Consider the following 15994-nt stretch of genomic DNA (forward strand, 5'->3'; position numbering starts at 1 on the left):
CACTTGAAAAATGAATTGCAGCTTTAAAGGTTAGAAAGTTTGTGAACAGCCCGCACCGTGCATGTGTGACTGCCTTCCCGCCCGATGTAGGCGCGCTGTCCCTCAGTTAAGATAAGCCAGCTAAGAAGCCAACCAGGGAAGGTGGGTGGGTTGTGAGAATATATGCCTGCTATCCCTGGATAACATCTGTTACGGTAAGTAACTGTGCTTTATCCCAGGACAAGCAGGCAGCATATTCTCACACATGGGTGATCTCCAAGCTAACTAGAATGGGATGGTGAGAGTGTTGGCCTTCAAGAAAATAAATTTTGTAATACTGACTGGCCGAAGTGCCCATCCCTTCTGGAGAAAGACTCCAGACAATAATGTGAGGTGAATGTATGAACTGAGGACCAGGTGGCAGCTTTACAGATTTCCTCAATAGGAGTAGATCTAAGGAAAGCTACAGAAGCTGCCACAGCTCAGACTTTGTGAGCTGTGACATGACTCTCCAGGTGCAGTCCAGTCTGAGCATAATAGAACGATATACAGGCAGCTACCCAGTTGGAAATCATTCTCTTGAAAACAGGATGCCCCAATCTTTTAGGATCAAATAAGATGAACAGTTGGGGAGATGTTGTATGTGGCTTTGTCCTATCGATGTAATAGGCCAAAGCACATTTACAGTCCAGAGTATGCAGCGCCGTTTCTCCAGCATGAGAATGAGACTTAGGGGAAAAAAACTGGAAGTAGAATTAACTGATTGAGATGAAACTCCGTGACCACTTTCGGTAGAAACTTTGGATGCGTGCGTAGAACCACTTTATCATGGTGAAAAACTATGAAGGATGGATCTGCCACCAACGCTTATAACTCACTGACCCTCCTGGCAGAAGTGAGCAAAATAAGAACAACTTTCCAGGTGAGAAACTTGAGATGAGCTGTGGCCATTGGTTCAAATGGAGGCTTCATTAACCTGGAAAGAACCACATTATGATCCCAGCCAACTGGAGGAGGTTTGAGAGGTGGTTTCACATTGAAAAGTCCTTTCATAAATCTAGAGACCAAAGGATGAGCAGTAAAAGGCTTTCCCTCTACAGGCAGGTGAAAAGCTGTAATAGCACTGAGATGGACTCTAATAGATGTAGATTTGAGACCAGAGTCAGAAAGATGGAGTAGATAATCTAACAGCAATTCCACTGACAAGGAAGTTGGATCGTGATGATGAAGGAGACACCAAGAAGAAAACCGAGTCCACTTTTTGTTGATAAAATTGTTGAGTGGCTGGTTTCCTGGAGGCGTCAATAATATTGCGTACAGGCTGAGAAAGATGCAACTGAGACGGATTCAGCCCAAGAGAAACCAAGCTGTCAGGTGTAATGAGTGCAGGTTGGGATGTAGAAGAGATCCCTCATGATGAGTAAGCAGAGTAGGAAAAATTTGCAGAGGTATTGGCTCCCTTGAGCTGAGCTTAAGTAGAAGGGAGAACCAATGCTTCCTGGGCCACTGAGGAGCAATGAGAGTCATGGTGGCTAACTCTTGTTTGAGTTTGAACAGTTTCTTTAGTATGAGAGGAGTGGGTGGAAATGCGTAGAGAAACATGTTCATCCAGTCCAGAAAAAACACATATGCTTCCAGATGGTGAGGAGAATATAGTCTGGAACAAAACTGGGCAGCTTGTGATTGTGGGGAGCTGAAAATAAGTCCACTTGTGGAGTGCCCCATTGAGCAAAGATTGGATGAAGAGCTGCAGAGTTTCCATTCGTGAGGTTGAAGGATTCTGCTGAGGTTGTCTGCTAGGGAATTCTTCTCCCCTTGAATGTAGACAGCTTTTAAGAAAAGGTTGTGAGCTGTTACCTAAAGCCAGATTTTCTGTCCTTCCTGGCATAGGAGGAGAGCCCGTATCTCCTTGCTTATTTATGTAGTACATTGTACTTGGTTGTCTGTGTGAAGGAGGAGTACTTAAGGACTCAAGATTAGAGAATGACACGGTGAAAAAATTGGTCCCCGTCACCGCCCCGTCCCCGTCTCACCATCCCCGTCACCGCCCCGTCCCCGTCTCACCATCCTCTTCACCGCCCCGTCACCGCCACTGCCACCCCATTCACCGCCCCGTCACCGCCACTGCAATCCCATTCACTTTTCTTTATTTACGTATAAAGGAAACATTCTTTAAAACTTTAAAACTTAGTTAAATATTAGTTAATAACTATACAAAAACAAAACACGCAGAGAAAAAATTAATTAATATAAATTCTCAAAACTGACACATTTTGATCACTAAATTTAAAATAGTTATTTTTCATACAGTTTTTCAATCACTAATCTTCCACCACCCCTGGGGCTAGCAATGCAAAAACAAACACGACATGCACTTTAAATGCTTACAATGTTAGCCTATATGGTAATTAGACGCGGCCGCTGTACCTAATCGCGGCAAAGATCTCCCTGCCGTGATTAGCATAGTGACCGCGGCTACGGCTGCAAGTCTCCCCTCCCCCCAGCGATCACGGCAGGAGGGCACCCAACCCCTCCTGTAGACCCCCCCAACGGCCCTCCCGACAATCGCAGCAGAAGGGTACCCAACCCCTCCTGCCGGTCCTCCCAATGGCCTCCCCTAAGATCGCCGGCAGGAGGGTACCCAACCCCTCCTGCTGGACCCCCCCCCCCCAACGAACCCTCCCACCCCGGAACCCCCTTAGTCTTACTTTCCAAGTTGGACCGGACGGCTCCTCACACGTATGGCCAGCAGGTTTGCCTCCGTCCAAATGAGGCGGGCCCGCCCCTACCCTGCCCAACCCACAGGATCCTAGGGCCTGATTGGTCTAGGCACCTAAAGCCACTCCCGCTATAGGAGGGGCCTTAGGTGCTTGGGCCAATCAGGCCCTAGGATCCTGTGGGTTAGGCAGGGGAGGGGAGGGGCGGGCCCGCCTCATTTGGATGGAGGCAGGCCTGCTGGCCAGACGAGCGAGGAGCTGTCCGGTCCAACTTGGAAAGTAAGACTAAGGGGGTTCCGGGGTGGGAGGGTTCGTTGGGGGGGGGGTCCAGCAGGAGGGGTTGGGTACCCTCCTGCCGGCGATCTTAGGGGAGGCCATTGGGAGGACCGGCAGGAGGGGTTGGGTACCCTTCTGCTGCGATTGGCAGGAAGGGTTGATCTGACAAATGAGGAGCACGGTGAAACACAGGTAAATAGCGGTTCCTAGAAGGGGGTACATTGGCCCGCGGGGACAAACCTGTTCACCGTTTCCGCGGTCGGTGAATGGCCTTGTCCCCGTCACCGCAGCGACTGCTAGTTTTCTTCCCCGTTTTCGGCGGTGACCCGCGGCTTAAATGCGGTGGCCGCGGGTAAACCGTCACCGTGTCATTCTCTAATCCAAAACTTCTCTTTGACTAGAAATTTGTTGAGATCTCTGAGATCCAGAATGGGTCGTACACCTCCTGTCTTTTTCAGGATTAAAAAATACCGGGAATAGAATCCCTGACTCTGCTGAGATAAAAGGAACCCCCTCGATTGCATTGAGAAGGAAGAGGGATTGAATCTCCTGAATGAGGAGAAGACTGTGCCGGGTCCAAAACAGACTCTCTTAGAGGATGATCTGGAGGTAGGGTATGAAAGTGGAGAGCATACCCCTGATGAATGATGTCTAGAACCCAGAGATCTGTGGTGATAAGCTCCCAACGATTTACGTAATGTTGAAGCCACCCTCCGATTGGCTGAGGCAACGGTTGGATAATGGGAACTGTGGATATGCTCCTGAGGAACTTGTCAAAAAGGTTGGTTAGCCTTTGGTTGAGCAGCCTGCTCCTGTTTAGGCTGTTTATGAGGATTTTGCTTCTGCTTCCTGTTTAGGCTGTTTATGAGGATTTTGCTTCTGCTTTCTAGGTTGAGGCTGAACAGGAGTAGTAGTTTTAGCAGTAAACCAGTGTTGGTAAGATGAAGCAGGTCAGAAAGCTCAAAAAGGTGGAGGCTTTTTCTTTGGTTAGACCAAAGTGTCCCATCTGGTCTCATGGGCCAACAATCTTTGAGTAGCAGTGTCCATGAATGGTCCAAAGAGTTTAGCCCCAAGACACGGAGCATTAGCTAAACGATCTTGGTGGGTGACACGCAAGTCGTCTCATAGTCACGGACATGGCTGCAACACGTGAAGTAAGCTCAAACGTGTCATAGGTAGAATGAACCATATATTTCCGTAATTGTAAGGTTGTGAAAATAAGATTTTGAAAAGCACTGGTTTTGTGAGCAGGCATATATTTCTGAAAAGCTGAGTACTATTTGAACTGATGCTTCAGATAGAAAGAAAAATGGAAATTGTATCCAAATGCACGCCTTATTTACAAAAAAAACACGATTTCCCCTCTCTCAGCTAGTTGTTACTTTGCAGGCTCTGTCTCAAATGCAGGTCACAGAATCACAGCTGCTATATCTTTGCAGGACACAGAATCACCAACATTGCATTTTGATATAGGCACTAACCGAATTTGTCCTTGGCCTTACCCCTCTGCCAGGAGGGACAGATGCATAAACACTATCTCCTGAAGACTTCTTAAGAGTCGACTCCACCAGTAGAGACTCATGAAGAAGTTGCAGTTTATCAAAATCAGGAATAGGAACCACTCTGTACAAAGACTCAAGCTTTTTAGGAGCCACTGGGATGGATAGTGGAGTTTCCAGATTTTTATAGAAAGTTTCCTGCAAAATGGCATGAAGCGGAAGTTTCAGCAGGTCCTTTGGTGGTTGTTCATAGTCCAAAGCCTCTGAGAACTCTTTACTGCGTTTAGAGTCTGCTTCAAGAGGAATGGAAAGTTCTGATAACATCCGATGGAGAAATTTGGAAAAAGAAGAACGCTCTGAAAGGAATTCGGCACCAGAAGGAGAATGCCGTGGAGGAGGTGAAGCTGAAGAATCTTCCTCATCCCCGGAGAGTGGTTCCTGGTCCGAGTTTCCAAATAAGTCCAAGTCCTATACAGAATGAGGGTGTTGAAACCTCGAGGTATTTGCTTTTATGAAAGGGTTTTCGGTACTGCACCGGAGTAGCCTCTCTCGATGTTTGTGTCGAGGATGACTGGTGCCGTGGAGAATGATCTTTCGACTTGCATGTCAATGGTCTCCGCACCGGTGGAGCATCAGACTGAGCGTCACCTGGAGCACCGGTGTCAACATGGGCTGGAGGGCCGGTGTCGATATGGCCATAAGTTGAGACGACATCAACATCTGAAAATGCTCACCCAATTCTTCCTGAAGCAAATTGTCTATCTTTTGTTTAAAGGAGAGCACCGGTACCGCTGGATTTTTTGCCGGTACCACTAGTGCAGCACTCCAGTCCGGTGATGAGGAAGCCAATGTCGAGGCACTCACCGAGCTCGTGACTGGGCACTTATGGGACTTTTTCAAGGTTGGCATGACTCAACTCAATGCCATTTTGACCTGAGTCCCAGATGGGGTAGGGGAAAGCTTCTTAGCCGGTTTACCCACTGGAGGTTGCAACATCGGAGATGTATCTGCCGGTGTCGATGAGCACGGTGTCATCTTGGTTGCCACCGGTGTCGGTAGCGAAGTCGACTCCCCCCTCCATAGCTACACCGAACAGTCACTGCTGTTGAAGAAGGCGGTTTTTTAAAGTCCTCTTCTGAAGGGAATAACAACGGGTTCAGGTTTCCGGATAGTGCTCAGGCCCTAGACACTGGAGACATCAGCAATGTAGGTCAGTTACAGAGATGGGCCGAGCACAGCAACCGCACTTCTTAAATCCCACCTGCGGACGTGACATCGACGGGAAGACCGCCTCAGACAAATTAAACACGGTGGCCAAGGTGGATGAACAGGCCCTGCCGTACCAAAACCCGGGAGTGAGAAATTTTTTTTTTAAACCAGAGGTAAAATAACAAAAGAAAAGAAAAAATAAAGACAAGAGTGACTAAAAAAAAAAAAAAATCACAAATGCGAGAGCGGGAAGGCTTGAAAATATTTCAACGACCATTGAAATGCGTCTTTTTAGCTACGAGGAAACTAAGAAACTGAGGGACCGCGTGCCTACGTCAGGCGGAAAAGCACTCGCACATGCTCGGTGTGGGCTGATTGCGAACTTTCTAAACTTTAAAGTTGATATTCACTTTTCAAGTGTCCGTACCGGGGCTCCGTCAGTGACTTCAACCATGTGTGAGAATATGCTGCCTGCTTGTCCTGGGATAACAGCACTTCCCCACCTCCCTACCACCGCCATCCTGGCAGCAGTGGCAAAACAGGTTGCACTTGCAGCTTCAATATGATCAGTTTTCGGTTGACTCAGAACTGGAAGAGGATGGCAAAGGGGCGTGACCGGAGGACTGAGGCTGCAATTGCAGCCCCACAGGAGAGTGAGGTAGGCTGTTTTGCCAATACTGCTGCTGCTCGTTTATAGAAGAAACAGCAGTAGCTGGGGTGGCCATGGGAGGTAGGAGGAGAAGTGTTGCTCTTGGTGCATGGCACAGAAGCAGCAGCAGCAGCCAGGTGTCATGTAGGGAAGAGACAAGAAGGAGATCTGATGAAAGGGGGAGGAGATATGAGAGAGGAAGACACTGAATGGAAAGAGAGGGGGCTAATGCTTTATGGAAGGGGAAGACTCTAGGAGATACTGATAGAAAGGAAGAGAGGAACAGATGCTTTATAGAAGGGGATGGGGGAGACAGAGGGGAAATCCTAGATGGAAGAGGGGAGAGAAAAAGGGCAGATGGTGTGAGGAAGAAACAAAGATAAGAGATGATGGAAGGGGAGATGCTGGATGGAAGTTTGGGGGGAGACAAGAGAGGTGGCCTATACTGGATGGAAGGGAGACAGACAGGAGGAAGATATGGATGGAAGGGAAAAGAGGGGAAAGAAGCTGTATAGATGGAGGGAGACAAAGGCCTGGATGGAAGAGGGGAGAGACTGGAGGGAGATGTGATGAAAGGGGGAGGAGGTGAGAGAGGATGACACTGGATAGAAAGAGAGAGGGGACTGATGCTGTATGGAAGGAGGAGATATTAGGAGATACTGATGGACAGAGTGGGTATATGCTTTATAGAAAGGGATGGGGAGACAGAGGGTAGATACTGGATGGTAGAAGAGAGAGGAAGAGGGAAGAGGGCAGTTGGTGTGGGGAAGATATAAAGGTGGGAAATGATGGAAGGGGAGATACTGGATGGAAAGGAAAGAGGAGGTACAACAGATGCTGTATGAAAGTGGGGGAAAGGCAAGAGAGGTTGCTGACACTGGATGGTAGACAACAAGAGTAAGATATGGATGGAAGGAGGAAAGTGACTTCAGATCATATAAAACACTGCTGTCAAAATTATATAAAAGGCCAAAAAAATTGACCATGTCACCCCTCTTTTAAAAGATGCTCACTGGGCTTCCAGTATCCCACTGAATCACATTTAAAATTATTCTGCTCACATTTAAGTCAAAACTATATCATTCCTCGTCATTTATCAATAAACTATTAATTCCCTATACTACCTCCAGATCACTATGCTCTTCTCAACAAAATCTCTTTTCAGTCCCTTCTATCTGACAAATTGTTTATGACACATCACATAAAACCATCTTGGTTACCACGCCAACATTCTAGAATGCTCTACTTAATTATCTTCGTCAAGAATACTGCATACTCCGATTCAAATCAGAACTTAAAACATTTATGTTCAAGGCACTTCCAAAACATAATTTCCTCTCTATTTGGAGGCACTACCAAACCATTCTCTTTACACCAATGGTCTCAAAACTCAAACCCTTTGCAGGGCCACATTTTGGATTTGAGGGTACTTGGGAGAGCCTCAGAAATAATAGTTAATATCTTATTAAAGAAATGACAATTTTGCATGAGATAAAACTCTTTATAGTTTATAAATCTTTCCTTATGGCTAGTCTTAATAATAATATTGTAATGTATAGCTAAAGAGACATATGATCAAGAAACTGTTTTATTTTACTTTTGTGATTATGATAAACATACCAAGGGCCTCAAAATAGTACCTGGCGGACCGCATGTGGCCTCCCGGGCCGTGAGTTTGGGACCACTGCTTTACACCTTCCCTTTATGTCCCATTTTTGTTTTCTTTTAACGATTACATTGTATTTTTTCTTCCCCTCTCCTTGTGTGTCATTTCCCTCTACTTTCTGTCTGTCTCTATGTATCTTGTATTACTTTTTTATTGTTCATTTAGTTTGTTTTTAACTTGCTTGTAAACCACTTAGTCACTCGTGATAGGCAGTATATCAAATTTAAATAAACTTAAACTTATGGGATACTGTATAGAAGTGGGGAAGACGGATTCTGGATAGAACAAGGGAGAGAGAGGGTAGTTGTTTGGGAGAGATGATTGAAGGGTGGAAGAGAAAGGGGAGATGCTGGAAACAGAGACTGGTACCAACACAACTGAAAAAAATAAACAGCCAGACAACCAAGGTAGAAAAAAATATATATATTTTTAAAGTTTAAGATAAAGTAGTGTGCTAGCTGTATTAATAAATAATAAGTAAAAATACATAGAAAATGGAAATAAGGTGTTATCTTAATACCTTTTTGATTAGAGACCACAACATCCTTCTTCAGGTCAGGACAGTATACCATAATAGCTGTATATTGTCCTGACCCAAGGAAGAAGATTTTGGCTTCTGAAAGCTAATTGAAAAATACATTTAAGTCCAATAAAGTGCTATCATTTTCCTTTTTTAAAATTTATTTTCATTTGTTGATTTGTAATGTGGTGGTTGGACTATGTCAGTCTTTCTCTGGTGTTGCACTGTATGAAGAGTGTAGTTTCTTGGGGGTTCACTTTAATTTTTATTTCTGCTGTGGCTCAGTGGGTAAAAGACCTGTTCCCATCTTCCAGAGGTCATAGGTTCAAATCCCAGCACATATTTTAATTGTGGTTTTCTACCTTGCAGGTGCACCTTGATGATCTCACAATGAGGTCAGCATTGTACAGCTGCACACCTCCATTTGCAATGAAGTAGAAGCCATGCTAAGGTCATTATCTGTTTTTAAGCTTTTGCAAATGAAGTTATGTATGCAATCTATATATTTTGTTCATGTGCTTTCTTTGTTTTCAAGAATGAGCTGATTGGAGCACTGTTTAGTCAGAAAAAAAGGGTAGCTTTTTAGCAAGAAACATAAAGCTGTGTTTTTCATGTGCTGTGCTTCAGTTAATGGATCTTTTCCTCTAATTAGAAAATAGAATTGTGTACATCCTTCCCTGGAAAGTCTGCAAGAGACTTTGGCAAAGGAGATCAATATGTGCAAAAATGTGATGGATTTCCTGGAGAACGCTGCAGAAAGAATATGTCCAAGGCAGGCAGATGGCGAGAAACTGGCTCTGTTGTGCCTCTGGCTGCCTGAAGATTTTAAAATACAGTGGCAGGGAGCTGGTAGGTAGGGGAATCAGGAACTGGGGAAAGGACAAATCCAGCTGAGAGGAGTGGGGGCTGGAGTTGGGAATAAGGGAAGGACAGATTTTGCACGGGGGAGAGGGAGGAGGACAGATGTGGGACGGGCTGGGGGTTAGGAAGGGAGGGAAAGAGATGCTGCTGGTGGGTGAGGGAACAGGAAAAGAGAATTGTTGGATATAGGTGTGGAGTGAGAGGGAAAGACATGTGCACATGGGGAAAGGAAGAAAGAGGAAAATTGGGCATAGAGAGAGAGCGAGCGAGAGAGACACACACACAGAGATGTAGGGGGGGGAGAAGGATGAAAGGGAGAAATGTTGGATATGGTGGTGGAGAGGGAACAGAGGGACAGATTGAAGGGGATGCAAAGTGAAAGAATATTGGACATAGTGATGGAGGGAGAGATGTGGCATAGTGCTGGAGAGGGGTGATAGAAGGAGAAATGGTTATGGGGCTGCTGGGCAGTGGTAAAAAATGCTGCACATGCTCCAGGGGATGAGACAGGGAGAAATGTGGCAGTAAAGGGGTTGTGAAATATGCCTGGATCTCTCAAGGACAGTGAGAGAGAGAGAGAGAGAGAAGACATGTTTCCAAAAGGGAGAAGAGAGGAAGAAAAGTTGGACTCATGGAGGGACAGAGAGAGATGTTGGTTGGGGAAGGGAATGAAGTCCAGAGGAGATGAAGCATGCAGGAGGCAGAAAGAAAAAAAATATTGAATGCACAGTCAGAAGGAAGTGTAACCAGAGACTCATGAAATCACCTATCAACAAAGGTAGGAAAAATGATTTCATTTTCAATTTAGTGATCGAAATATGTCCATTTTGAGAATTTATATTTGCTGTCTATATTTTACACTATATTTGTTTATTTTTATATAGTTGTTATTGAGGTGACATTGCATATTTTAAAGTCATCTGCCTTGACCTCTTTGAAAACCCCCAAATATAAATGATAATTAAGATTTTCCCTGCATACCGTGTGCTTTGTGGTTTTTTAATTTTAATTTTGTGGTTACCATTATGCATTAATAAGATTATATTGTGTGTATATGAAAAATGGATGGAAGAAATTGCATTACAATTTGTACTGTTATTATGGGGGTGGGGGTCTGGGGCAGAGCTTGAGTGGGGGTACTTGATTGATATTTGTTAGACTTAGGGGGTACTTGGCTTGAAGAAGTTGAGAAACACTGGCCTAGAACAATGGCTTTTAAGCTCAAGCTTGAGAAGCTCTTAGCCAATTGGATTTTGAGGATGTCTTGCAATATACAGGGTGGGCCAAAAATAATATAGTATTCATTCATTTTTTTCTTTTTCTTTTACGTGTCATAAACAACATTCGTGTGAATTTTTTGTATCAATTACATTGTTTCACTTTTACTTGATTATCGTTTAATAGTGTATTAAACCTATTCAATACCTACACTGTACAATAAAAATTAATAATGAAAAAATGCTGTATACCTACTTTTGGCCCAATCTGTATATGCATAAGAGCTATCAAGGTCTAATTAACACCCAAGACCCAAGAAGTTAAGCTCTGATTTTTTGGCAGTAGGTGCCAGGTTGGTATCAGTGCTTTCTTCCTCCAGAGTCTCAGCGCACCACCTGTATAGCATGTCCAGTCCAAATCCCCAATACCTGAGGGACCCAAACTTAGAATTCCTTCACTGAAGCATTATAGTCTGAGTCATGGAATCACCCAACCAGCAACAGTTCTAACTTAAAACTATTACGTTAAATTCCTTTTAGAGTAATACCAACTTGAACAATAAAGGGATAAAGTTAGTCTTTTATAACAGAAAGAATCATGCTTTAATCATTCAGGCTATTTGAAATTAGATCATTTAGATCATTGTATTACATGTAGCATATTCATAAATTCTATCAAAGTGAATGCAACTTACTTCGGACATGGTTTTCTGCACAATACAGCATGTCAGCAGCATGAATAAACTGATATCCTGTTCCTCTCATACATAATTCTATGTCTGTGTATCCAAGCACAAGTTTCCCTCTATAACAACAAAAAAATCAAAATAATACAGTACAGTTTAAAAATTAATATAACAATGTGCAGTACAATTTATATTTATTAAAAACTTTATATACCGCGTATAATGCCCAAAAAGGATAAAAGCGGTTTACAATATACAAATGCAAACAATTTTGAAAAGAATTCCATTCACATAAAAAAAGGAAAAAGGAAAGAATTTTTTATTCTTTTTAAATACATAGGTCAAAACTTTCTATTAACACAGTCCAAGAGAGCAGAAAGCCTTACCCATTTAGCTTGCTCATTTATTTCTATCTACACTAACCCTCTGTTCTACAAAACCACACTAGCGATTTTTAGCACAGAGAGCCACACTGATAGGCCCGCGCTGCTCCCGACGCTCATTGAGTTCCTATGAGCATCGAGAGCAGTGCGGGTCATTCAGTGCGTCTCTGTGCTTAAAACCGCTAGCGCGGTTTTGCCAGTCTTGTGAGCAGGTACATTGTCTTGCAAAAAGAAAACTCCTTTCCGCAGCTTCCTTTTCCATTTTTCTTTCAATGCCTCCTTTAATCAGCAAAGCAAGTTACAGTTTGGCCCCTTGGAAGATAGTTGGTCATTACAACACCTTCCCTGATCCCAAAACTCTGTGGCCATGACCTTTCCTGCTGACTTTTGGGGTTTGAATTTCCTTGGCCTTGGAGAACCAGAGTGCTACCATTGCATAGACCGTTGTTTTGTCTCGGGATCATAGTGGTGTAACCACATTTCATCAGCCGTAACTAGTCAATCTAAAACATTGGCACCAGCTCACTGAAAATGCTGCAAAATCAACTTGGACTGTCCAATCAATGTTGTTTCACATCAGCATTTGGGTACCCATTTGGCCAACAGCTTCTTCATACCCAGATGCTCGAGGATTATACACCCAACACATTCCCTGGATATCTGTAGTGTCTCATCAATTGTTTTAGCTGATATTCGCCGATCTGCCAAAATCAGGTCATGGATGTGATCAACAGTTTCAAGAGCTGACACAGTTTGAGGCCTCCCAGACCTTGCAGCATCTTCAAAATCTCCATGCTGAAAGTTTGCACACCACTTCTTCCCTGTGGAGTATGATGGGCATTTATTTATTATTAAAATTTCTTTTCCACTTATGGCCTAAGTGGATTAAAATAAAACAAACACAAAATGTTACACATAATCTTCATAACAAAACAAAACTACATCAAAATAACCACACAATATTGCTGTTTTCTTCCGCAGGAATAGGAACTTCGTGATGCTTGAGTACCTGAATAACTTCATGTAAAACCAATTTGAGCTCCCCTGGGAGAATGGTAAAGAAAATTGAATGAATGAATAAATAAATAAATAATGGCTTGGAGTTCCACACTTGAAAATTCCACCGTTGACATGGTTCAATCAATGATCTGAAACATTGTCAACACTTAGCATTACGATTCTGCAAATCGGCACCTTGCAAAATAAAACAACATTCTTTTCAGCTACAGAATTTATGAAGTTGGCTGGGCAGAGAACTGTTTAGAAGGTGTCTCTAATTTGCTTGGAGTATTTTTATTATTTGGAGGTTTTAGCAGAATCTGAAGGCTTTCTGTGTTCAAGAGGACCTCAGTAGTCCTGGGACAGCTCTGCCTAGAAGAAGATACAGACTATCCGACTAGCAATCTGCAGCTAACAGAGAAACCTTTCGGGAACCTGTTTAGCTGGCCTGCATTTTCATTTGTGCAGTTTGGGGTCCGCTTCTCTGGAAGCTAGGCTTGCCCCCGATTTATCAGGCGCTTGAGCACAGGCTGTTTGGCCCTGTGGTGGTCTGCAAAATGCTTAGCAGGTGCTGGCTGTGTTCCCTCCTCCCATTGTTTCTGAGGTCTCAGTCTAACTTTGGTCCAAATAGAAGCCCAAAGATTGCAGCTTTATCGACTCTTTCATATACTTGTTTGAAGCACTGATCTTCTCCAGATTCCACTTGCAGTGTGAGCTGTTTTTTTTTAGGTGCCATCGACTTGGGTACAAGTGCTAACGACTTGATGAGTTAAAGATCCAAAAAGAAGTCAGTCAAGTGCTAATTTGATGAGGTCTTCCAGAGTTATCCCCATAGTAATTGTCAACACATCCAGCCACCTAGTTGCAGGTCACCCTCTTCGCCTGGTTACTTCGATCTTCCCAAACATGTCGCCATTCTCCAGTGATCTCTCTCCTGTAACAGTGTGACCAAAATAAGATAGTCATAACTTTATCATGTGGACTTCAAGTGGCATAACAAATCTGATCTTTTCCAAAATCGAGTTGTTAGTTCTTCTGGTGGTCCACTGCACACATCAGAGTTCAAAAGAGTCAATCCTCTCTCTGATTTGTTTCCGTAACATCTGTAATTGACCACTGAGAAAATGAGTGGATGGACCAGTCTGATCTTTGTTTTAACTATTATTTTCTTGCCTTTAAATACCTTATCAAGAGCCTTCATTATAGAGAGACCAATTGCTATTTTGCGGAGTATTTTTTCACTGCTAGTTAGAGAATGACACAGTGACTATTACCCGCGGCTAGCCCACTGAAACGGGGACAAGAAAAAATCTGGTCGCTGTGGGTACAGGGAGAAGACTATTCACTGCCCCGTGGAGCGATGAATGGCCTTGTCCCCGCAGTTAATTGAGGGAACGTGTGCAAAATACTTAAAATCCAATCGCGCAGTCCGTGCATCTCCCTCCCTCCCTTGCCTTTACCTTCGCTGGCGATTTTTCTCTTAACAAACAGCTGGAGCATTTCCTGAAGTCACTTGAGGTTGTCTGTCTTTCTGAAACTTCTCCTCTAATGCAACCGGAAACAGGAAGTTGTATCAGTGCAGAGGAGAAGTTTCAGGCAGCCAGCCAGCTGCAAGAGTCTGCTTGGTAAAGAGAAAAATCGCCAGTAAAGGTAAGGGCAAGGGAGGGAGGGAGATGCACGGACCACAGCGGGCGAGAGAGAGGGAGGGGGCTGCTGCTGGGGACAGAGGACCCAGCTGAAATGAACCTTTTTTTTAAAAAAAAAATATATTAGAGTTTTTCATGGAGCTTGGGGGGGGGGGGGAGGGAAGGACACCAAAGCAAAACTGGCCGAAGAGTAGGAAAGAGAAAGGGAAGAAGGACAGGCAGGTAAGCCAGATGCTGGGAGCGGGGGGAGAAAGAGGGAAAGAAGCTAGATGGGGTTGGAGAGAGACACATTGGTGTGAAAGAGGAAGAGAGGGGAAATCTGGACACAGGAAGGTAACAAACAGAGGGGAAATTATGGACATGGGGGCATAGGGACAGAGACATAAAGGGGAGATAAATGGGGATGGTATATGGACACAAGAGGGGCAATTCCAGACACAGGAGGGAGTATATAGATACAGAGGGGAGATATTAGAAATGGGGAAAATAGGAACACAGAAGGGAGATGGTTTGCAAGGACAGGGACTGAGTTCACGGGGACGGGGCGGGGACTGAGCTCACGGGGACGGGACAGGGCGGGAACCGAGCTCGCGGGGACGGGGCAGAGATGGGGACAAATTTTTTCCCTGTGTTATTCTGTACTGCTAGTTGCTTCCTTGTTTACTGAAGAACCCAAAAGATTAAAACTCTTTACAACCTCTATTTTATCACCTTCAAGCTCAAAATCTTCATTTTCCATGTTCATAATCTTTGTTTTCCTTATATTATGTTGAGAGGGATGTTCTGTTGCTCAGTTCGCTCACATGTTTTATGTGTTAATGTTCACTATTTTAACTTTTGTCTTTAATATGAATGAATTGTCTATGTTTAATTGTAACATGTCTTCTTTACAACTGGCAATGAGTGCTATGTCATCTGTATAATACAGGTTGTTTATATTTCAATTACCAACTTTAAAACCAAGCTCTCCTTCCAAATTTGCTTTTCTGAAAATATCTTCAATGTAAAGATTGAACCAATCATTGTTGCCATATTCAGTTCTCGCTGCAGCTTTTTGATTTTCTTAGATGTTCTTTATCAGCTGAATTATATGTTTTGGTATTCCCATTTGCGCTAGAGTTCTCCATAGATATCATGATCTACACAGTCAAAAGCTTTGCTGTAATCAATAAAGCTAAGATATTCTTTACTCTTCTCCAATATCTAACATTGCAGTAATTTCTCTAGTTCCTTGACCTTTTCTGAAACCAGTCTGAACTTCAGGTAGTTCTTGCTCAAGGTATGATTGTAACCTTTGTTGTACGTATTATTTTCAGCAATATTTTACTGGGGAGCGGAAGTAATGCAATCATGTAAGTGTGAACTGAAGCAGGCAAAAAGCACCAGTACAGCACAGTGAGTACCGGCTATTTAGCTTTCACAGGCTGATTTTCTGCACCAAAATGCTGCCACTGTGACCACCTTGGAATTCTCATTCTAAATAAAAAAAACACATCTTTACCTACCTTAAAACCCCTTGATTTGGCTTAAAATTGAGTGCAATTGACTCCTCAGACCTTTATACATCTATATAATGCCAGACTTGCACCATGTGCTGCGGGGCATGTGAGGGGTGTGGGTGCCATGGGATTAGCCCCTTCTGGTACCTCTAGGGCTCAGGAATCGCAGGTGGCTTGTTTTTCAGGGA

The 15994-nt window shown here is 43.8% G+C and overlaps 1 protein-coding gene across 7 annotated transcripts in view; it reads right to left on the reverse strand.

Moving 5' to 3' along the window:
* AHR (aryl hydrocarbon receptor) overlaps positions 1 to 15994 on the reverse strand; it is a 145966-nt gene that overhangs the window by 26538 nt on the left and 103434 nt on the right. For all 7 annotated transcript variants that reach the window (XM_033930957.1, XM_033930952.1, XM_033930951.1 and 4 more), the window contains one exon: positions 11289 to 11398. In XM_033930957.1, the coding sequence (XP_033786848.1) occupies positions 11289 to 11398 (110 nt within the window). The remainder of the gene's footprint in view (positions 1 to 11288; positions 11399 to 15994) is intronic.

The sequence above is a fragment of the Geotrypetes seraphini genome, chromosome 2, assembly GCF_902459505.1.
Source record: "Geotrypetes seraphini chromosome 2, aGeoSer1.1, whole genome shotgun sequence".
NCBI lineage: Eukaryota > Metazoa > Chordata > Amphibia > Gymnophiona > Dermophiidae > Geotrypetes > Geotrypetes seraphini.